The 25,011-nt window shown below is 35.0% G+C and overlaps 1 protein-coding gene across 9 annotated transcripts in view; it reads right to left on the bottom strand.

Moving 5' to 3' along the window:
• The window catches only part of LOC132126593 (calmodulin-binding transcription activator 1-like), a 315,141-nt gene that overhangs the window by 39,306 nt on the left and 250,824 nt on the right, over nt 1–25,011 (bottom strand). For all 9 annotated transcript variants that reach the window (XM_059537948.1, XM_059537954.1, XM_059537946.1 and 6 more), the window contains one exon: nt 4,702–4,773. In XM_059537948.1, the coding sequence (XP_059393931.1) occupies nt 4,702–4,773 (72 nt within the window). The remainder of the gene's footprint in view (nt 1–4,701; nt 4,774–25,011) is intronic.

Genomic DNA, 25,011 nt, shown 5'->3' with positions numbered 1-25,011 from the left:
AAAAAGTTATTTTATTACATTATTTAGTTTAACTTTATTTTTTTCATTCTTTTAATGGCAGAAAATATACTTTATCTCTCTGATTTTGATTTCATTCTTTATTTTTACATTTAAACAACAGAAAAACAGAAAAGCATATTCTTTTTAATTTTGTGTTTTATGTATTTCAACACTAACAATAAAATGTTTTCATTATTTTCTGCCTTTGAGTTTAATACATTTTTCATCAATTCATTTATTGTTTTTAGTTTTAATTTAGTTTCATAATATATAATCTGTATCATGATCTAGCATAGTCCCATTGGTTTTCAAGTTCTAAAACGTAGTGTTTCAATATTTTTTCATTTAAATATATTTTTAACAGCAGAATTTTTTTTATGTATTTTTATTTTGTGCTAATAACAGAAAATGTTATTTTTTAAATGCTTTTTATTTAAGTATTTAAACATGTTTTTTACCAAAATATTTTTTTTCTGTTCTTCTGTTTTTTTTTCTTCTTCATTATTTATTGATTTTCCAGCTATAATAAATAGGTTAAACCATCTATATTATGATAATGCATGGGTTTTCAAGTTTTTAAAACTTTAAGTGACTAATGTGAACTAAAGTACAAAGACTGACCTTGACACGTGTGATTGACAGTTCAAAAAGGTGTGTGTGTGTGTGTGTGTGTGTTTGTGTGAGCTTTCTGAGAGCTCGGGTGGGCTCCAATCACTGCTGTGTAACCTTGTGAGTCCGATCGCTCTGCTGCTGCATAAATCAATGAGCATCTCTGATCGTGAACACACTGGATCACACGCTCCTCAGTTTCCTCTTCGCATGCACAGCACAGCAAGACACTTCCTGTATCCGTTTTAAACATGCTTATCTGTATTAGGTGACTGCTAACTACTAATGCAAGTGACATCTTTATATTTATGTCTGGTTTTATAATTCATATCTGGAGTAATGATGCTGAAAATTCAGCTTTGCATCACAGGAATAATGTACATTTCAGAATATTTTCTAATAGAAAACAGATAACTTGAAATTGTAACAATTTTTCATAATATAACAGTGTTTATTTTTAATCAAATACTTAGCCTTGGTTAGCATAAGAGACATCTTTCAAAAAACATCAAATCATAACGGAGGACATTTACATATATTTACATCAACAGTGCTGCTCTTTTGACATAGTAACAGCGAATTCTCTCTGATTGGTAAAGCTCTTCACTATTAAATGAGATTAGACCATCACTTAATCTCAGAGCTCACAGTAGGTATGCACAGAGGGGTTTATACATTATCACTAAAAATCAATTTCTCTGTGGAGTAAATGAATGGGATTCTGACCTCAGAGCATCACTGTTGCGCTCTATTTGTATGCAGACACCATCCTGCTTTATAACATTAATATGTAGCAAGCGTTGCTTCATAAATCAAACGCTGCTGATGATAATCTGCTTGTGATTGGGCAGGTGTGCTGGTGTAAAGATGAAAGTTTTAAACATTGTGAGTGTGTATGGATAGGTTTACTCTCATTCTCTCTCTCTCTGTGTGTGTAATGTGGGTGGACTCACTCTCTCTGTAATCAATCATTCTTACCTGCCCAGCTGAGCTCAAGCCTCTGTAACTGTGAGAAATCTGACAGCTTAGATTCGTTTTATCACCACTGAGTTCTCTCGCTTTTTTCATATGATTCCTTTTTCTTTTCTCCTCTTTTTCTTCTGTGGTTTAACATTATGTTATCATCCCTCAACTCCCACTACACCTCCATTCAGAGCAAATACACACACACACACACACACACACACACACACACACACACACACACACACACACAGAGAGAGAGTGTGAATTATAAAATTACTTTTGAAAAGTTCTACTTTTGTGAAAGACATTTCATAGGTAATTTTCAAGGTGCAATCTGTTCATCTCACGCAGATAAACTGTCTTTCATCCAAAACATTTTTCGGATACACTAGTGACTATAAATTGCGAAATGCACTATATTTTTTTATATGTCTAATACTGGTCCTAATACTTTCTGATTTCTGATTAAGCATTTTTACTTTGTTATTGAATTAATTTGTGTGTTTGAGCAAATTATCTGAATGAATGGTTTAAATGACTCACTCGTCACTTAATGAATCGGTGTTTCTGAATTCATTTGTTGAGGGAATGATTCAACTAAGTGACTCAAATTACTCACTTGGAAAGATAGTAATTGTGTGATTTGTAAAAAGTGTCACTGTAAAAATCCTCACCATTATCAGACAGACATTAACAACCAGAGCTGTCAGGTTTGACCAAAGAATTGCAGTGACAAATTAGTGCTGAAAAGGCATGGACACAGTTATTTTTTGCACCTGTCCTCATTGAATATGCATTTGTAGGAGTTTCCCTTACTGACACAAAATTTATGGGAGCAGAGTCTTCAAATTAAAATTAAATTAAATTAAATGTATGCATTTGGCAGACGCTTTTTTTTTTCTTTTTCTGTTGCCTTTGGAAATTGTAGGGTTTGTTGTATTATGTTATATTTTGTTATGTTTTGATTAATTTACATTATTGTTGTATTTGCATTGTATTTTTAGGTTGCCTGTTGTACATCTGGCCTAGGACTGCAGATGAAAACTAGCCTCTTGGCTAACTCTGGAATATTTTGACTTGTCATGTTAATATGCATTGTCCTTGTAATAAACTAAACTTAAACTTAAACTTTTATCCAAAGCGACTTACAGTGCATTCAGGCTATCAATTTTAACCTAACATGTGTTCCCGGGGAATCGAACCCCCAACCTTGCGCTTGTTAACGCATCCAACTGAGCTACAAGAACACTAATTCACACTATTCTTCACTATTAACACTATTCTTCAAATGAATTATGCAACCAGATTTATTAATGTCTGCACTTGTCAAATTACTGGTATTTGCGCCATTATTTAAAGCCCCACAAAAAGCATGTCTTAAAATATTTTGCACTTGAAATGGCTGCAATTATTGTTGCTAGAGGAGGCACCGCAGACAACAGAGAGTGCATGGTAGAAAGGAGTTAATATTTTTTTCAACATTATCCATATAACATATAGTTTGCCAAGCCATCTTATTTTAAAATTTGCTTCAGGAAGTAAAAGACGACTTCAAACCCTCAACTAGGAGTCATGCAATACCAGGTCTATCAAAACTTCTTTATTTCTTTATTCTTTATTTGCGATTATGCTAATTTGCACTGCACTTGGCATATTGCGTTGGTCGATATGTAAATGAGATGTTGCGTCTGTGTTCTTTTATTTGCATGCTATTAGAAAATAACACACAGAAATTTCCACGCCCATCTTCACTGTATTGGAATTGTCGTCTTGCGCTTTTTTCCGTTTAGTAAAACTGGCCCTATGTCTTTTCACAAAGTCCCAGTTCTATTGAGCTGTTCTATCAGCACTCTTGGAATAACTAAAAGCATGAACCAGTGAATGAACCAGTTTTTTTTAACTAACTGGTTGAAGGAGTGATTCAAATGCCTCACTCATAAAGTAACTTGTTTCATTTCCAAATGAATCTGTAATTTGTAATGAATCAGGTGAGTAAGTGTCTAATAAAAAAGTGAAAAGTCCAAGTGCTATCGGACCGTTATATCAGCACTCTTGGAATAACTGAAAAAGCAAACTTTCTGCATTTTTAGAATAGAAAAATAATACTATTTACTTTATGAATTGTTTCTCCTTGAAAGTCCCAAAGAAGAGTTCAGTTGTCAGATTTCTCTCACTTCTGGAGGCAATTTCGTCCCTAAAGTATAAACCCACACACTCACACTCGTTTTTCTATCATGGTGGGGATTTTCCATTGATTGTTTTTATACTCAGCTAATACTATTTTCTATCCCTGCACCTAAAGCTAACTCATTGTATTTTTATATTTCCTTGAAGACGTTATTTAGTATGTTTATTAAGTTATTTCCTCATGGGCGCCATTGCTGCTCTGCACAGTGTAGATGATTTCAGGTTTTACTATCCATGAGGGGACATTTGGTCTCAACAATAAAGGCAAAACTTCACACAAAAACATGTCCAAATATTCAAACTCACACACAAATGTTGTCCACATGCTACAACTACTAATTGTACCTTCAGCTAGTGAAACAGATCCCCAAACAGAGGTCTACTAGTTGGCTATTCACTATTTAGCTCATGTAAATGAGGGGTGTGCAGCATCAGCGGTCCGATGGCCAGCTGGAGACCGTGTCCCGCACCGCTCAGATGCTGTGGGTGAGAAATGAAAGCTTGCACATCTCGACTGATTCTGCTTGCCGTGCAAAAACCCTCATGTCCTGCTCGCTTATAGTTTCTGTCAGTCTCGGGACAATACTTGGCTAGTTTCACGGGTCTCAGAGTGGTTCACATCAATTTTGGCTGTATGTGAACCCCTCAAATGAACTTAAATGCCAAATAGAAAAATAAAATGCCAAATAGAAAAAGGACATCTGATCTGTGAACGTCAACAGGCCCAAAACATCATCTAGTGGTATAAATAATCAACTAGTTTGTACCATGACCTCTGGCTGCTAATATATTCCCACAAATGTGTTAATTACCCTCAATTACTGCCATTGCTGTTGTACAAGATGGTGATGAAGGATGTTTTCAGTTGTGTTTCTTGTTAGTCCTGCATCTGAAGCATCATTTAGTGTTAAATAGTAAGGGAAGGAGCTGAACTCTTACCTGTAGCAGCCAGTAACAGCGGCGGTGGAAGGTGGGAATGATGGAGGAGTGGACATAGCAGCCATACAAACACTGAAATAAAACACAGAGCACGCCGTCAGTTAAACACTGAGAATAAACACACACACGTCAGATCAACAGTGATAAACCACACAATCATCAGTACAGATGAATCAACTACAAAAGCTACACAACCATCAGCACACTCTTAAGAATAAATGTTCTTAACTGGCACTGATGGCTGTAGAAAGAGCCTTTAACTTCCATGGAACCTTATGGGACAAAAGCTTCTATATAGAGGAAAAAGATTCTTGTGCTTCTTCACACTAAGAAAAAAAGTACACTGAAAGGTTCTTTGGAGAACCAAAAATGGTTGCATTGTTGTGATTTTAGAAACTTTGTTTTTAAGACAAGAGTTAAAAAGGGACAGTTCACCCGAAAATGAAAATTTGCGGTTAGGTTTTTTTTTTTTTTTTTTTTTTTTTTTTTTAGCTGAAATCATGGTCTTTGGTGATTCCAAAAATGATTTGAGAGTGAAAAAAATAAATAAACAGGGAACAAAAAAACTGATTCCCGTGTTTTGTTGATTTATTAAGGTCTTATGAAGCGAAACAATCGGTCTGTGCAAGAAACTGAACAATACTAATATTACAATAATAATATTATTGTAACAATAATAATATTAAACACAAACAGTCTCTCTCTCTCTCTCTCTATATATATATATAACTTTTTTGTTCCCTCATTCTTTCATTTATACACGACACATTCCTTACTTGTACGATCCTTTTTATGACAGGATAAAAATATCTAGAGGGACATGATCTTTAGACGATTGATGTGTGTGTGTTTCTGGTGTCCTTCATATCGGGTCAATAACAGCAGGACTGTAAGTCTATTTACAGCACTGGATTACGAGACCTGTCTCAGATATTATTGTACATTCAGCTGGCTGAATTTTACAGGAATGAAGCTCATCTCAGCGTATCATTCCCACACACACTCCCACACACATACACAAAAATACACAAAAATACACACACACACACACACACACACACACACACACACACACACACACACACACACACACACACACACACACACACACACACACACAAAACAGAGTGAGGGAAGCTACAAACTAATCCTAATTTACAGTCAAGCTACTATTTAAAACAAAAGTGACGTTGAATTAAATGGGGGATGCTATGTTGGTTAAGGTATAGAAATCAGATATTTAAATGTAATTTGTGCCTATAATCTTGTTCTACAATAAAAGTAGAAAGAATAAACATTTCATTACAGGAAAGGGGGATTCAGGAACCATTTTTGTTGCAGAAAATGCTAGAAAATACACGGAGAATTTACTTTGAACCTATTATTATTATCATTTTCTTTACTAAGAAATTGCTAGCAAATTTCACAAAGAATTATAAAGCAAAACAACAAGTAACACACTGAATAAAACTTTGTGGAAGACTGGAATTCTTGTAAAATATACTCAAATAATATTTGTTTTATTTACAAAACACATTTTTACAGTGTGAGAACAAAATACCTTTCAATTATTCCAAAGTAAAAATATAATTTTTTTAATGCCTGTCACACACAAAGAACAAAGCATTTACGAGCATAAATACAACAAATAATTTTTTTCAATACATACAATTATAAAGTGAATTATAATAGTGCATTATAAGTATAATCTAACTACACTGTAAAATAATTTTTCAAAGTTGTAAAATTTAAGATTACAGATTAGAAAATGTCTTTCTAGTTCAGAAAGTAATGTTGAATTCAATGTTATTTTCTATTTCTTTGTAATCATTTGTAATGTAAAGTACAAACAATTTCTGAGTGAAAATTGTTTCAAATTAAATTCCTACTCATCACTTCCTGTTGTTTAAAACACACAGTATCAGCAAAAGCTATAGATGCATATTTTGCCAAAAGTTTATAAATAAATACAAAATACTGATGCAACTGTTTCTAAAAAAAAATAGAAAGAAAAAAAGGATAGCTGTGATTGATTCCAAGTCATTGTTATTTTATTACAAAGTTTATTAGCACAATGTACTCTCATTAGAAACATTATTGATATTTTTTTATTCTAACCTGTTCGCATGTGGAAAATAGGAAGAGTTAGTTAGTTACTCCCAAACACTGATTAGGATACACGCTGTAAATGAAGTAAAGTGAAACGCGTGTCGTCATCCTCCCATCAGCGGCGCGGAGGTGTTTGCTTTCAGTGGGAGTTGTGCGGAAGTGTTTGGGAACAGTGACTTTAAAAGATGACAGCGTCAGAGGGCATTATTTGCTGTTATGTTATTTTAGTATCATTGAGATACTAATACTATTAGTTTTTATTAATATTCCTCTTAATTTGTTAATATAATGTATTCATTTTATTTTTATATTTTATATTATTTTCATTTCAGTAATTCTGTTGTTGCCTATACAGATTTCTGAATTTTTATTTCAGGTCTAGATTCTTTTTAGTTTTTTTTCTGTTTTCATTTATTTTGTATCATTGAGAAACCAATACTGTTAGTTTTTATTAATATTTATTTATTAATTTGTTAATATTTGCATTCATTTTATTTTTAGATTTTTAGTAATTTTGATGTTGCCTATACAGATTTTTATACATTTTTATTTCAGTTTTAGATTTTTTTTATGCTTTCAATTTAATTTTGGTTAATGTTTTAGTATTTTGTTGTGTTTTTTAGTATACAAAGTTTATATGTTTTTTTATATTTTATTTTATTTCAGTTTTTGATTTGTATCTTTGCTTTCTGCTTTAATTTTTTATTTTAGTCAATGTTTTAGTATTTTATATAAAAAAAATACTATTTCTTTTTTCATTTTTATATGTTCTGTTTTCATTTTAAGTTGAAATTATTTTTAGTTTGAGTTATTTTAGTACAGTTTTTTCATTTTTATTTTATTTTTTAAAGCAGTTTATTTTTTTACATTTTGCTTTATTGCTTTATTGACTATAATACTGGCTCTACAGAACAGTTTAATCTCTAGAGTCGATTTCTACAGCATAAACTTTATTATTAAGAACCTCAAACCTCTAAAACCATTAAATTATCATATACTGACATTTTCAGTGATGCTGTATGTCAAGGACACTGAGGTCATGGTAAAACTAAAACAGACTCTCACACCAAGCTCATTATGGACAACAGGATTTTGGGAATTTGATGTACTATCTAGACTAAACTACATCACAAATCTCTTTCCCAAGACCATTTATTTAAAAAAAGTAAAAGAAAATAATAATAATAATAATAAATTCTTGATAATGATATCAGTATCACTTGCACATTTACATATGACTGGCTGCATTTACATATTAATGGGTATTTAACATTCGGCAGCTCGGCGTGGGCGTCGTTAGTTACCCATTACACATGTGAAGAGGTTAGCCAATCACAACAGAGGTCATTTACAGTCATAAAGACACAGCCAGGGTCAGGGAGGGTGGAAAACAGTCATGAAATACTAAATTATAACTTATTCTGGTGAAAGAAACCTAACATTATAAGTAGAATTTGGTGGGGGAAAAATAGAATGCTACAAAACTGTTGAATATGAATGCTTTAAATAATGCAAAAATGCTTTTGATATTCATTTTCCTCACGCTGGGTAGAAAACAACACCAAACAGTAAATTCAGGCTCAATCTGTAGCACAACTCAGGAACCATGTTGTGAAATGAAGTCAGAGACGCACAGATGAATCTTTCTGGGCAGAAAGTGTTTAATGCTCTGCCTCATTCTGTCTCTCAGAGGATCAGGTATCATCAGGGATTTGAGCTGGCGGTCTCATTCAGAAAATAAAAAACACAACTGCTCGATGTGGCAAAGAAGATATCGGTAACTGACTTTTTGTGACGGGAACGTTCTAAAAAGTTTGTCTGTCGTTAGGTTAATGTTCCAAATAAACTTTTTAATGCTATAACTAGTATTTAATACATTCTCGAAACACAAAAGAAGATATTTGGACAGATTTTGGGAACCAACTTCCATAGCATGGGAAAATAAACATCATTGAAGTCAATGGCTACCGGTTTTAAATATCATTTTGATGTTTTTAGTCAATTTGTTTTGTTTTAGTCTAAACACTTTTCAACACAATTTCATTTCAGCTTTAGCTTTTATTTTATTTTAAGTTTTTGTAATTTTGTTGTAGTATATACAGGTATTAGTTTTCATTTCAGTTTGAGATTTTAATTTTATATTTTCTGTTTTCATTTTAATTTTAAGTTTTAGTCATTTTGTTGTGTTTTATTCTTAAATTGTTTTCTTCAGTTTTAGTTTTTATATTTTTTGCTTTCATTTTAATGTTTTAGTCATTTTGTTCAGTTTTATTCTATAGTTTTTATTAATTTTTATTTCAGTTTGTTTTTATTTTTATATTTTGTTTAAATTTTCAGTTTTTTAAGTTTTAGTCATTTTGTTGTTTTATTCTATAAAGTTTGTATAATTTTTCTTTCATTTTTAATGTTTAGATTTTCTGTTTAAATTTTAATTTAAAAGTTTTAGTCATTTTGTTGTGTTGTCTATCTATCTATCTATCTATCTATCTATCTATCTATCTATCTGTCTGTCTGTCTGTCTGTCTGTCTGTCTGTCTGTCTATCTATCTATGTATCTATCTATCTATCTATCTATCTATCTATCTATCTATCTATCTATCTATCTATCTATCTATCTATCTATCTATCTATCTATCTATCTATCTGTCTGTCTGTCTGTCTGTCTGTCTGTCTGTCTGTCTATCTATCTATCTATCTATCTATCTACAGGTGAAGTAAAAAAAAAAGAATATTATCTTATCATTTTACAGTTTTTCTCGATTGGTTTGGCTCATTTCTTGAAACCGAGATGACATTCTCAAAACCATAAGGTCATTTGGCCAAACAGTCTTACAGTTCTGCTCAACATTATAGCTCATTCTCAAAATCAAATATCTTTCCCCAAACTCTTCTTCCATGCTTCAAAAGCAGATTCCTTTCCCATATAAAAGGTCAGTACAGTCAAAATAGCACAGATCCTTCTCAATTGCCTTGGCACATGTGCATTCATTTAGTGCTTTTGTCAAAATAACCTGGATGGTTTAGCACAACACCATGGATCCCCTGCAAAAGCTCATATCTCTCCCAAAACAGTTTATCCATGTGTCAAAACTAAATATCCTTCTCATATAAATAGTCAATGCCCCCAAAATGCATTATACCTTTGGCATTGTTTAAGCACTGCAAGTCAAAATGCTTAGACGTTTTGTCACTGAGGCACAGGTCTAGCAACAGAATACCACTATGAATAAAACTAAAAGATTTTACAATAAAAATCAGCCTCCAATACCATCATCCCTCCAATACTGGCCACCATCCTCATCCTCCTGGCCATCGACGTGCTGCTCTCTGTTAGGCCATAAATTCTCATCCACATCGCAACGGATATTTTCTCTTGCTATGCAGCGAGGGAAGAAACGGCGTGAATGTCTCAACCATCCCCTACATTGATCCCCTGTGATGTCCTCACATGCAGCATCCATTGCATGCAGCAGGGCCCTCTGGTCTTGAGCCTGATGCTCATACACCCTCCACCTCCAAGCTGATTGATTGTCAAGTACTGTCATAAATTTATCAAATGTTCCAAGAAATTCTTTCATGGTATTATATCTTTGACTAATTTTGACAGTTGAACAGACAATTGTGCATATGATGACTTACACAATGAAACCATGCTGATATGTTTTGGAGAGAGTAACCATTTCACTGAAAAATCAACTAATCAGTTTAGATCAGCAAGATCTATTTATTTGGAAAATGTGCTAAATGTGGGCTCATTGTGCTAACTGTAGCTACTTGTACATAATCATTTGAAAAAAAGCACAGAGTCACTTGAGACATGTACTAAAGCATTTGCAATTTGATAAAACCAATGAAAAATGACATTCTGTTGTGAACAATTGCAAGGTGGTTTGGAGATTTGTCCATGTTATTTTAAGAAAGTCATCTCGGTTTCAAGAAATGAGCCAAACCAATCGAGAAAAACTGTAATTTAATTTACTTTTTACTATTCTAGATTCATTGCACACAAGCTGAAATATGTTAAGAGTTTTTTTTTTTATTCTGATGGTTATGATTTACAGCTTAGGACAATTTTTTTTAATAATTTCTCAAAGATCAATTAAAAAAAAGATTTACAAAACAGAAATGTTCAAGATCTCCAAAGCAGGTTTAATTATGCACTCAAGTCAGTAGTCTTTCCCATAATTGTGGTTGCATCATCTAAACTAGCCCAAGAGGTACCCAGTAATTATACTCAAAATTAATCAAACTAATCAAGATCAAAATGGAATATACATTTTTTTTGAGAGACTGCATTTTTAATTGTAAGTCGAAACCATCAGAAAAACAAACAAACAAACAAACAAACAAAAACAACTTTTGAAATATTTCTGTTTGTGTGCAATGAAACTAGAAAATTCGAAAGTTTGCTTTTTTAAATAAAATTGCAAAAAATAAAGACCTTTTCCACTATTTTCTATTTTTTTTTTGATTCAGCTGTATCTATCTGTCTTACTTTACTTATATATTTACTTAATTAGACTTTACTTTGTACGTACATAGTATCCCTTCACAGATGCTAGTATGCACCAAATTTGTCTACAGGCTCATATATAGGCTGCAGTCTAAAGCAGATGACATAGCGATTCAAATGTTTTGTACAGAACAGGAGAACAGTTCAGCGTGTTTGAGAAAGCAAGTGTTTGTCTACAATCTGCTTTATCGCTCTGAACTTTAACTCAAAGCCCCAGTGAAATCAAGCATCAAACTGTCCTCATATCAGCAGCGAATGACCACGAGCCTGGGCAGATAACTGCAGGACAGAGGATGCTGCGTCTGCAGAAACAGGAGCGGCTCGCAGGAAACGCCAGTGCTGCGGTTTGATGCTGATCAACAGAGACAGATCAGAATGAAAGTGATGGGGACAGGCCGTGCTGGACACACATGTGTGAGTGTCTGTGTGCCAGTCACGTCTGCCTGAGTGAAGACATGCTGTCCGGTGATGTTAATGGCAAGCCGTTGTCAGGGCTGGGCGGAGGGCCAAAGGCATTAAGCGGAATCGAATTCCTCCAAACTAGCTTTAATCAGCAGGTTTTTAAGGTTAGAATTACTCTCTCTCACTCAGAGCCAAGGTTAAAGCACACAAGAGTCATTGGCTGGGAAAAGGGATGACATCATGACCATGTGTGTGTGTGTGTGTGTATGTGTGTGTGTGTAGCACATTTGAATGAAACAGCGTTTCAAATTACAATTGAGTCCCAGAATTTGAGGTGAGGCAACAAAAGGGATGCTAAATTTTATTTTATAATGCCATTCAGAAGTATGGAATCGGTAAGATATATATATAGTCTCTTATGCTCTTCAAGGCTGCATATATTTGATCAAAAATACAGAAAAATCTGTAATATCGTGAAATATTATTACAAATTTCAAAAAGTTTTCTATTTACATACACTTTTACACTTGTTCATTTGCGTGATGCACAGCTGAATTTCCACATTTTTTTGGTATATACTTTATGTGTGTATGTGTATACGTTGTTTTATCAGGGAGGAGAACACTTTATTTTCCAGAATGCATTACTGTATTATATTTCAATTCAACATCCAGTTCTGATTAAATTCGAATTCTAACTCCAAAAAGTAGAATAACTATATAATATATAATATATATTACTGTTATTTTGCCATGTCTCATGCACTGCTCATTAAATGATTAAATCGGAATGATAGTACAATATTGTGAAATCATAAAATAAAATAAAAATAATTCTATTAATATTTTGTTAAATAAGAGATTACTCAATTTGACTATTGTTCATTTGGTAATGAAAAAACTATATTTTTATTTAATAAAAAAAAGAGTTTGCCCATGTCCACCCCTTTAAGAAAAGGCCAACCCCTTCAGTAACATCAGGACAACAGATTTTTTTGTCTCTTCTGTTGTGGGAATTTCAATGGCTGAGGTGAGTAAGTTGGTGACTTATCAAATGAAAAAGTTTCTTCGTATGAGTTTGCTTGCTTGCTTTGCCAAAGCTTAACATGTCCACCCTGTTGGCATAAAATATGTTATATATGTAATATATATGTCCATGACAGGGTGGACATATCTTTTTTTTGTCTTTTCAGCTTTTTATTGTCTTTAAAACAACATCAAACAAACAAACAAACAAACAAACAAACAAACAAACTATACAGAACTATACGGAAGGGGGAGCAACAGACATATTGTCAATAATTTTCAATCTGAAAGAGAAAAAAAGAGGGAAAAATATGGTCATTCCTTTATATGTCCAAAAACATTGGCATGCATCAATGGTACAAGGTTTAGCCTTGTAAATTTGTGCTGTTGTACATTCACAGGCCACTATCTGAAGGAGGCTATGAATCCAAAATGTGTTTGCACACATGTTCAGAGTAAACCAGTTTTTTATTATTGTCTTCTTTACAGCTGTAAAACCAGCAAACAAAATTCTCTTCTTTAATGAACTTATACAGGAGTTAGAATTGCCATTGAGAAGACCTAAATCTGGATTAGACAAATGGCTGATTTCCACATAAAAAAATTTAAGTTGTTCCATAAGGGTGTGTTGTTACAACATTTGAAAGGTCACCCATCAGGCGTTTCTCCCTTTTCCAGATCCTAATAGAACTGGCCACAAACGGGCCAAATTTATATTTATCATTTTTATTTCCTGTGCCAGCAAATAGAATATCTTGGAGCCTATGTGGTTTAACTTTGTCCGCTTTGATTACTCTCCATGAAACTTAAGATTGAGGATCGACCCAAGTATGAAGAGCCTTACGTTGAAATGACAAAAAATATTATTAAAAATTTGGCACAGCCAATCCTCCTGAAAGTATAGGACGCTGCAATGTGACAAGTTTTATTTTGGGTCATTTACCATTCCAGATAAACTGGGAAAATATAGAATAGATCTCATTAAAGTAACCTGGAGGAGGGGAAAGAGGCAACATTGAAAAATGAAAATTAAGCTGAGGTAACAAAATCATTTTGACGGTGGAGATTTTGCTTTAAAGAGACTTTAAGATTATTCCATCTTTGAGTATCACTCTTGATCTTGACTAACGGTTCACGGTGTGTGTGTGTTCACTGCTGTGTGTGTGCACTTTGGATTGGTTAAATGCAGAGCACGAATTCTGAATATGGGTCACTGTACTTGGCTGAATGTCACTTCACTTTCACTTTCACAACTTATGGTTTATGCTTTGAATAATGGCCCATAAAAAAATGTGTGGGAGTTCAGGTAATATGTTTCTACAGTACTTGAGTGTCTACTATTTATGGTATGAAATAAAGCAAATGGGAAATTAAAACCAAAATTTTTGAGAATTGTGAGGGCTGAAAGGCACTCTATGGTGATATTGACCCATATATATATATATATATATATATATATATATATATATACATACACACACACACACACACACACACATACACACACACACACACACACACACACACACACACACACACACACACACACTGTAGTATTACAATAAGTATTGAACACGTCCTCATTTTTCTCAGTAAATATATTTCTAAAGATGCTGTTGACATGAAATTTTCACCAAATGTCGGTAACAACCCAAGTAATCCATTCATACAAAGAAAACAATAGAAATAAATTCAGAAATTAAGTTCTGTGTAATAAAGTAAAATGACACAGGGAAAAAATATTCAACACACAAAGAAAGGGAGGTGAAAAAAAGGCATGGAAGACACGATCCAAGACACCAGCTGAAATCTATCAGTAATTAGAAAGCAATCCTCCCCCAGTCAGAGAAAATTAATATTTGCTGGTTTAGTCTCAACTGATGACTTATAAAAAGGTGTCTCATTACCAATGTGTCTCACCAGACATTTTTAATGATGGGTAAAAGCAAGAATTTTTCTCAAAACCTTCACAATCTTATTGTTGCAAAACATACTGATGGCATTGGCTACAGAAGGATTTCTATACTTCTGAATGTTCCAGTGAGCACTGTTGGGCCCATAATCCAGAGGTGGAAAAAACATATTTTTACCATAAACCGGCCACAACCAGGTGATCCTTGCAAGATTTCTGACAGAGGAGTGAAAAGAATTATCAGAAGAGTTGTCCAAGAGCCAAGGATCACTTGAGGAGGTCTTCAGAAAGACCGGGAATTAGCAGGAACAATTGTTTCAAGGAAAACAATAAGTAATGCACTCAACTGCCATGTCCTGTATGCATGCTCACCACACAAGGCTCTATCACTGAAGAAAAAACATGCTGAAGCTCGTTTAAAGTTTGCTACACAAAATTTAGACAAGCCTGTGAAATACTGGGAGAATATAGTCTAGACAGATGAGACAAAAATGTCCAGCCATAATTCACACCATGTATGGAGGTCAAATGGCACTGCACATCACCCCAAAACATCACGGTGTAGCACTGACAAAATTCATATAACTTAAGGAAGAATTAATGGAAAAATGTACAGAGACATTCTTGATGAAAATGTGCTGCCATCGACCAGGATGATGAACTATTGTATTGTGCAGTTTACCACGGACAAAATGTGCAAAAAACCCTACAGATGCTTTCTGGATGTATAAGTTAATGATGCTTATTGACATTCTTTTGTGTCACTGGACCTTTCTCGCACCCTGTGCGGACACCCAAAGCACTATATATACACTCCATTCTCCAAAAGCATAGCCTGGAGAAAGACAGAACAGAGAGAACGCTGGAAAGAGAGAAAGCCAGAGGCGCTGCACTCATGTAAACACTTCTGTGATTAGAAAGGGAGCTGTCCATTTCTTAAGGACGCCAGTCAGAAAAACTTTAGCTTACAACAATCATTTTATCCTGGGGAAATTGCATTGGAGCCTGGAGCAATGAATACTCACATTCAAAACATCCTCTGGCTAAAAATCCTTCAGTCTGTCAAGAGTGCCTCTCCTTTATCTAATCGTACAGATGCACTCTTCTCTTCCTTTTCCTCTCTCTTTCTCTTATCTGGCTGCCGAGGGTGGATTTTTATCGGCCGGCGATAAGGGTCATCCTGCAGCGGTTGCTATTGGAGGCAGTGGAGTGGGTGAGGCTGAGCCATTGAGAGTCTGAAGAGCACCAAACTGAATCCCTGCTGATTGTGCTGGCATACAGTTAGCACCTGAGGGGGCAGCGACTCAGAGGAGAATACTGATGAAGAAGGACAGATACACCCGTCTTTCTCCTCTCTTTTCATGGCCACTACCGTTTCAAGTGTCCCCAGGACAGTTAGCCACAATAGAGGCTTTGTAAAGCAATGCACAAATCTCCTCTGGGGACACATGGGGTCACTTCAAGTGGCTGGATGGACTATTAACCTTTGATAAGAATGATGACGAGCTAACAACATGGTAACATACAGCAAAAGAGCAGTTTCAAGTGGATCACTATAGCAGAACATTCATACTGCTTTTTCCCAAACAATGGATCACACGATTATATGATTAATGCAGGCTGTGAAGCACCCCAACCTAAAAAAAACCTTAAATCTCATATTCAAACATAAACTTCATTTATGAAATAATAATCAGTTGTGTCTCATTCTGCCTCTGTAATAGTAGTCATATATATATATATGATATGCTAATATACATTAATATATTGCTAAATAAAAAAAAGGAAAATGTTTTATTACAAGTATTAATAATAATAATAATCATTATTGTATTAATACAGGTTTAAAAAATTATATTTTCTGAAAAAAAAAAGTAATTGATATATATATATATATATATTATATATACAACCCGCATTCCGGAAAAGTTGGGACGTTTTTTAAATTTTAATAAAATGAAAACTAAAGGAATTTCAAATCACATGAGCCAATATTTTATTCACAATAGAACATAGATAACGTAGCAAATGTTTAAACTGAGAAATTTTACACTTTTATCCACTTAATTAGCTCATTTAAAATTTAATGCCTGCTACAGGTCTCAAAAAAGTTGGCACGGGGGCAACAAATGGCTAAAAAAGCAAGCAGTTTTGAAAAGATTCAGCTGGGAGAACATCTAGTGATTAATTAAGTTAATTGATATCAGGTCTGTAACATGATTAGCTATAAAAGCTTTGTCTTAGAGAAGCAGAGTCTCTCAGAAGTAAAGATGGGCAGAGGCTCTCCAATCTGTGAAAGACTGCGTAAAAAAATTGTGGAAAACTTTAAAAACAATGTTCCTCAACGTCAAATTGCAAAGGCTTTGCAAATCTCATCATCTACAGTGCATAACATCATCAAAAGATTCAGAGAAACTGGAGAAATCTCTGTGCGTAAGGGACAAGGCCGGAGACCTTTATTGGATCCCCGTGGTCTTCGAGCTCTCAGACGACACTGCATCACTCATCGGTATGATTGTGTCAATGACATTACTAAATGGGCCCAGGAATACTTTCAGAAACCACTGTCGGTAAACACAATCCGCCATGCCATCAGCAGATGCCAACTAAAGCTCTATCATGCAAAAAGGAAGCCATATGTGAACATGGTCCAGAAGCGCCGTCGTGTCCTGTGGGCCAAGGCTCATTTAAAATGGACTATTTTAAAGTGGAATAGTGTTTTATGGTCAGACGAGTCCAAATTTGACATTCTTGTTGGAAATCACGGACGCCGTGTCCTCCGGGCTAAAGAGGAGGGAGACCTTCCAGCATGTTTTCAGCGTTCAGTTCAAAAGCCAGCATCTCTGATGGTATGGGGGTGCATAAGTGCATACGGTATGGGCAGCTTGCATGTTTTGGAAGGCTCTGTGAATGCTGAAAGGTATATAAAGGTTTTAGAGCAACATATGCTTCCCTCCAAACAACGTCTATTTCAGGGAAGGCCTTGTTTATTTCAGCAGGACAATGCAAAACCACATACTGCAGCTATAACAACAGCATGGCTTCGTCGTAGAAGAGTCCGGGTGCTAACCTGGCCTGCCTGCAGTCCAGATCTTTCACCTATAGAGAACATTTGGCGCATCATTAAACGAAAAATACGTCAAAGACGACCACGAACTCTTCAGCAGCTGGAAATCTATAAGGCAAGAATGGGACCAAATTCCAACAGCAAAACTCCAGCAACTCATAGCCTCAATGCCCAGACGTCTTCAAACTGTTTTGAAAAGAAAAGGAGATGCTACACCATGGTAAACATGCCCCGTCCCAACTATTTTGAGACCTGTAGCAGAAATCTAAATTGAAATGAGCTCATTTTGTGCAAAAATTGTAAACTTTCTCAGTTTAAACATTTGCTACGTTATCTATGTTCTATTGTGAATAAAATATTGGCTCATGTGATTTGAAAGTCTTTTAGTTTTCATTTTATTAAAATTTAAAAAACGTCCCAACTTTTCCGGAATTCGGGTTGTATATCAATTACTTTTTTTTCAGAAAATAATAAAAAATAAAAAGACAAACAAAAAACAAAACTATGGTTTGCCTTGAATAGCTTTTAGAAAATAAAAAGTCATGTTTTCTTTCAATTTGTTCAAAATGTAGTGAGTTTATGATTAAAATGAGAACAAATATATGCCAGTGGGCTCAGAAAAATCGGTTTAATTCAGAGCAGAAATAAATTTAAATACATCACTGACAGATACATTATTTCTTCATGTTCTAAGTATAAACTCAATTTTGTTAAATTTCTCAGAAAACAAGGCTTAATCTCTTCATTTTGCAACTCAATTAAATGTTTTTATACTAATATTTGCACTGTAAAGCAAGGCAATCATTTAATGCCATGAATTTCTGATCCAATTTAAGAGCTTTTATGGCCTTACTTTATAATTTTTTATATTTTTGGACCTGCAGAAACCCTGACTATATATATATATATATTATAATAAATTCACTGCACAAGTCTAGTGTCTTTATGAAGCCACCAGCTTCACTCCTGACCTCAAACATCCCAGCAGCCATTAATAATGGAGATGTGTCTAGATGAGGACGTTGTCAGCAGTGTAGGAGCATTACTTATAGATGGACATTAGCACAGGAAATAGAGCAGAGGACGAGGAATATTCGTCTTTACGGAAAAGGTCAGTGGTCTTCCTCATTCTGTCACTTCCTGTGAGATCGTGCCCTGCTCACCTCACAGACCTTGCCCTCCAGGATCATCATTGGCAGAATTGAATCTGCCTTCGTTTGCGCTAGTTCTAATGTGCTTCATCTTATAATTGTATGAGTATCTGGGGCTGACAGAACCCTTGAGAGTGCTGTACACTGTTAAGGAGAAAGAAATGGTGCAAACTTTTTTTTAGGGCCTCAGCTTCAGGTGGTCAATAAGGAAAAGCTCTTCTTAAATTCAGTTCAGCAATAAATCACAATTAACACATTCACAGGTCTGACCCCTAAATGATCTGTCTGCCGGCTAATATTCCCACCGCTGCTGCCTAAGTAAGGGATGGGACAAAAGTGCAGCCTGGAAAAAGAACAACAGAGCAAGAAAAGTAGGACGAGGGAATGATGAAGGGTGGAAACAGTGGAAAAGGGCAATATAGAAAGAAAAAAGAAAGAGGTAAAAAAACGAAAGAGCGAGTGACACAAATCAGAGCAAGATAGTCTGGCGTGCTATGTGGCATCTTTGGCTGTTGCATCACGTCTTGCTGTTGTTTCAGCATCTCGCAGCATTCATGTTGTGTTTTTAACACGCTTACACAGACCAGCTTGACTTTCTTCTCTAAATCCACTGATATACAATTGACTTAAAATAATACAATTATTATATGCATATTTTTAGTTTCAGTACAATTGCATATATTTATGGTTAAAAACTTATTTTCTTTCTTTTTGGTATAAAATATATAGTCAGCTTGTGACTATATAGGTTTATTTAATTAAAGTTACATATATTTAAATGCATAACTAAGCTCAATACATATATACATTTAAGTGTATTGTGAAAACACTACACATTTTTTTGACTTGACTATATTTATATAACATAACAAAATGTGAATATTTTACATTGTTATTCTGTTACTTTAATAAATGTCAATTATTAATACTTTCATTCAGCAAGGATGTAGTAAATTTATAAAAAGTGAGACATAAAAAAACAAAAATTTATATAAATATATATATATATATGTGTGTGTATGTATATATATATATATATATATATATATATATATATATATTGAATATGCTGTTCTTTTAAACTTTGTATTCATCAAATAATCCTGAAAAAGTACCACAGGTTCAATTAACACTTTTCTAGTTATTTATTTTATATAGTATCTCTGTTGCATGTCAAAAAAAAAATCATGAAAAGAGAAGAAAATGAACGGGGCGTCCTGAACAGTTTAAGACGCTTTTTTGATTTGATAAAAGATTAATTTTTGATGGAATGTGACATTTCGCTCACATCACCTTTTTTGTCTGTGTATGTGTATATGAAGAAGTGTAGGGAGAACACCAACAGCTTCCTGCTAGATTTGGGATGTAGAGAGAGAGAGAGAGAGAGAGAGAGAGGGGGGAAAATAAAGCTTCATATTTCATTGGCATAAGAGGAAAGGATGGAAAACACAATTTCTTTGGGCAGGGGCTCAGCACTGATAAAAAAGCTATTTGTATTCAACAGTCATTCGGAGGCTTTGGCCTGTTTGGCGGCTGCATATTTGTAAACACGGGCCCTTCGGAGCTACTTAATCTTTCAGTACACAAATGCCGAGCACGCCATGAAAGAGAGAGAGTGAGAAAAAGACGCAGCAGAGGAGGTTTTATATGTGTTGCGCTGTAAAACTGCTTATATTTTGTCTTCGGTTTTGATGTACAGCAGTGCAGGACCACGCTGTGATGACCGCGTTTCAGACAAAAGCAACACGCTACGTGCTGAAATACAAAGCTGTGGGTGAACTGTGGTGGGAGGATGATGTTGTTTGTGTGACTCAAATGGTCTTTCATGACACGTCTGGGAACAGTAAGATCACCACACACACTGAAATGACTGCATGCTTATTCCTACAGGAAAGCACAAATACGGACTGCAGAGGTCAGTGTGTGTGTGTGTATGTTTGTTGCATGGTTAGTGGGGCATGATCGAGCCAATCAGAGCTCCACCTGTCAGCAAACGTCTCTCTGGCCCACAGATACCACCCTCAGATGCTCACTTACACAGAGTTATACCAGATAAATAAACACACACACACACACACACACACACACACACACACACACACACACACACACACACACACACACACCAGCCAAACACATAATTCAAGAAGAAGAATGAACATGCTATGATGATTTTTGTAGCGTCTGCATGTAGAAAAATAGTTTCCTCTTGATACACCTGAATAATTAATAAGTGTTTGCTACATCTGGACCTAAAGGGAGATTTTATTGCTCAGATGTTGCACTTTTATAGCTCAGAAGAAATAATGGACTTTCATTAAAGAATCAACAATGTCTTGAATAGACCCCAACTGTAAAATATAGATTAAAATATAGAAAATACAGAGTTTTAAATAGAGTTTCAATGTACTTCATTGATCATTGAACACCGAACTTGTGCTCTATTCTATTCTATTCTATTCTATTCTATTCTAATTAAAATTAAAATTAAAATTAAAATTAAAATTAAAATTAAAATTAAAATTAAAATTAAAATTAAAATTATGCATTTAGCAGACGCTTTTATCCAAAGCGACTTACAGTGCATTCAGGCTATCAATTTTTACCTATCATGTGTTATTCTATTCTATTTTATTTTCATTCTAGTCTGTTATGTTCTGTTGGCCTAAAATTTCTGAGGAAAAGTAAAAATACAATTAATGATAATTATTGTTTTATAAAATAAGCTATGCAGTTAATAATGAAATTGGTTATAAAATTAATCTCACTATTGTATATCAGGCTATTTAATTTGGAAGAATTTGAAGAGAAATTTTAGTTTGTTTTGAAATATTTTGATTGAATTCAAAATAGGAAATCTCTAGGAAGATTTTAGCATGCTGATGGATATGACAATATTAATGTATTTGGCGGAATAGATTTGCTGGATTGCTGCTGCTGTTGGTAATTGCTGTAGTTGTACAGTCGTGGCCAAAAGTTTTGAGAATTACATAAATATTAGTTTTCAAAAAGTTTGCTGCTAAACTGCTTTTAGATCTTTGTTTCAGTTGTTTCTGTGATGTACTGAAATATAATTACAAGCACTTCATACGTTTCAAAGGCTTTTATTGACAATTACATGACATTTATGCAAAGAGTCAGTATTTGCAGTGTTGGCCCTTCTTTTTCAGGACCTCTGCTATTCGACTGGGCATGCTCTCAATCAACTTCTGGGCCAAATCCTGACTGATAGCAACCCATTCTTTCATACTCACTTCTTGGAGTTTGTCAGAATTAGTGGGTTTTTGTTTGTCCACCCACCTCTTGAGGATTGACCACAAGTTCTCAATGGGATTAAGATCTGGGGAGTTTCAAGGCCATGGACCCAAAATTTCAACATTCTGGTCCCTGAGCCACTTAGTTATCACTTTTGCCTTATGGCACGGTGCTCCATCATGCTGGAAAATGCATTGTTCTTCACCAAACTTTTGTTGGATTGTTGGAAGAAGTTGCTGTTGGAGGGTGTTTTGGTACCATTCTTTATTCATGGCTGTGTTTTTGGGCAGAATTGTGAGTGAGCCCACTCCCTTGGATGAGAAGCAACCCCACACATGAATGGTGTCAGGATGCTTTACTGTTGGCATGACACAGGACTGATGGTAGCGCTCACCTTTTCTTCTCCGGACAAGCCTTTTTCCAGATGCCCCAAACAATCGGAATGGGGCTTCATCGGAGAATATGACTTTGCCCCAGTCCTCACCAGTCCATTCACTATACTTTCTGCAGAAGATCAATCTGTCCCTGATGTTTTTTTTTGGAGAGAAATGGCTTCTTTGCTGACCTTCTTGACACCAGGACATCTTCCAAAAGTCTTCACCTCACTGTGCGTGTAGATGCGCTCACACCTGCCTGCTGCCATTCCTGAGCAAGCTCTGCACTGGTGGAACTCCGATCCCGCAGCTGAATCCTCTTTAGGAGACCATCCTGGCGCTTGCTGGACTTTCTTGGACGCCCTGAAGCCTTCTTGGAAGGACAATGGAAGAACAATGATTTCAAGCATCACCCTCCTTTTAACATGTCAAGTCTGCCATTCTAACCCAATCAGCCTGACATAATGATCTCCGGCCTTGTGCTCATCAACATTCTCACCTGAGTTAACAAGACGATTACTGAAATGATCTCAGCAGGTCCTTTAATGACAGCAATGAAATGCAGTCGAAAGTTTTTTTTGGGATTAAGTTAATTTTCATGGCAAAGAAGGACTATGCAATTCATCTAAACACTCTTCATAATATTCTGGAGTATATGCAAATTGCTATTATAAAAACTTAAGCAGCAACTTTTCCAATTTCCAATATTTATGTAATTCTCAAAACTTTTGGCCACGACTGTAGATTATTGCTGCTGCTGCAAACAAGTACAGAAACTTACTGCCAATGCATATTGCGATATGGTGCTGTAAGTATTTAAGACATGCTGCTGCTGCTGCACAAATAACATATAAAATAACCCGTAGCAGATCTATACAGGTGGAGGTGAAGGGTTACGGAGAAACTCTGTGAATGCTAGCCAGCCATATAAATGCAAGGCAGTAAGCCCATTGGCTGCATATGCAGCATGAACCAATCAGCTTGTGCCAAGTCCTTTAACTCTTGGAATATCATCAGTTACATTAACAACCCGTCAGCCTGCGCCATCTAGACTTTCATGACTGAACTATATATTTGCTTTCGGTGATGGAAAAAAGGCTGAAATAAAACAATACTGAAATTAAAAACTAAAATAAAATTGAATATATAAATATCAGATAAGAAAACTAACTTAAACTAAATTCAGAAATGTTACTTTGACAACTAACCGAAATACATATTTAATCTTAAATAAATAAATTATTGAAATTATAAAATTTTAAATATAAAAAGAAATATTAAACAAAAAGTAACACAAAAGACAAAAGTACAACAAAAGTATAAATAAAATATAAATTAAATGACCAAAATTTAATGCAATGTGTTTATGCAATTTAAGGTTCAAAAAACATTATTTTACACATACTGTACATCATTGTTGCTCCTCTATGCCCCGCCTTCCTGAAACGCGTAATTTTTTACAAGGCTCATCGTTCTGAAAAGCAAGGTGTGCTCTGATTGGCCAGCTAACCAGTGCGTTGTGATTGGCTGAATACCTCAAGCGTGTGATTTGTTACGACCCTATAGTTTTTTGTGTTTTGTTTGTGTGTGTCTGCCCAGGTTGCTGCTGATTGGTTCCTGCAGACTCATTGCTGTTGTCCTCTGATTGGTCTTCGCTCCTTTAAAACAGATGACAGCATTTCCTTTAATGGGGGTGGCCATTTTGTGAACCATGCTGTTTGTACTGTGCTTGTGTTTTTTTTTACCCCTGTTTGTATACTAGATTGAGATTGCTTGGATATTTGTTGCTTGTAGTGAACCTCTGGCTTACTTGAACCTTTTGCCTGTTGTACGATTTTGATTTTTCCTCTGAACTTGATGTTTCTTTGTAAATCTTTATTGTGAATATCGTAAATAGTTTTGGGAAAGTAGGGAGTTAGACCCTTTGTTTTTGTAATGTTTGGATCTCTGTTTTTGGATTAGGTAGCTAGGTTAAGAGATTTTTTTTTTTTTTTTTTGCTTCTTTATTTTGGATAGGTAATTTAGAGGGTTTAATATTTAGCAAATTTTTTGTTTATTATTTTGGCACTGTCAGCTCCTGAAAGTGGACTCCCAAATAAAATTCAAAAGAAGTTGATGGTTCACGCTTGTTTTTTCCCATGTTACGCTCTACCCCAAGACAGGGCGTAACATGGAAATTGGGGGCTCGTCCATTCTTGCTAAATTGGTAGCTCATCCATTTCGTCCATTCCAGTGGAAAGTAGTGAGTCATTTAGTTGTTCTGTTGTGGTTTCTCTTTGACTGGGATTTTTCTTTTGGTAAGGGAGGAGTTACGGTGATTAGTATGTCATCCAAATTTGAACTCTATAAATTTACGATCGGGCCGACAGTAGAACAATTGGAGAAATGTCGTAAAGATGATTTGTTAGTGATAGCAGATTTCTATGATATAGTTGTATCTCGAAATGCGTTAAAGAAAGAGATTAAGGCGGTACTGCACACGGAGCTTGTAAAACAGAACAT

The sequence above is a fragment of the Carassius carassius genome, chromosome 44, assembly GCF_963082965.1.
Source record: "Carassius carassius chromosome 44, fCarCar2.1, whole genome shotgun sequence".
Lineage (NCBI taxonomy): Eukaryota > Metazoa > Chordata > Actinopteri > Cypriniformes > Cyprinidae > Carassius > Carassius carassius.
Note: the sequence above shows the minus strand (reverse complement) of the source record. Positions and strands in the feature narration are given on the sequence as shown.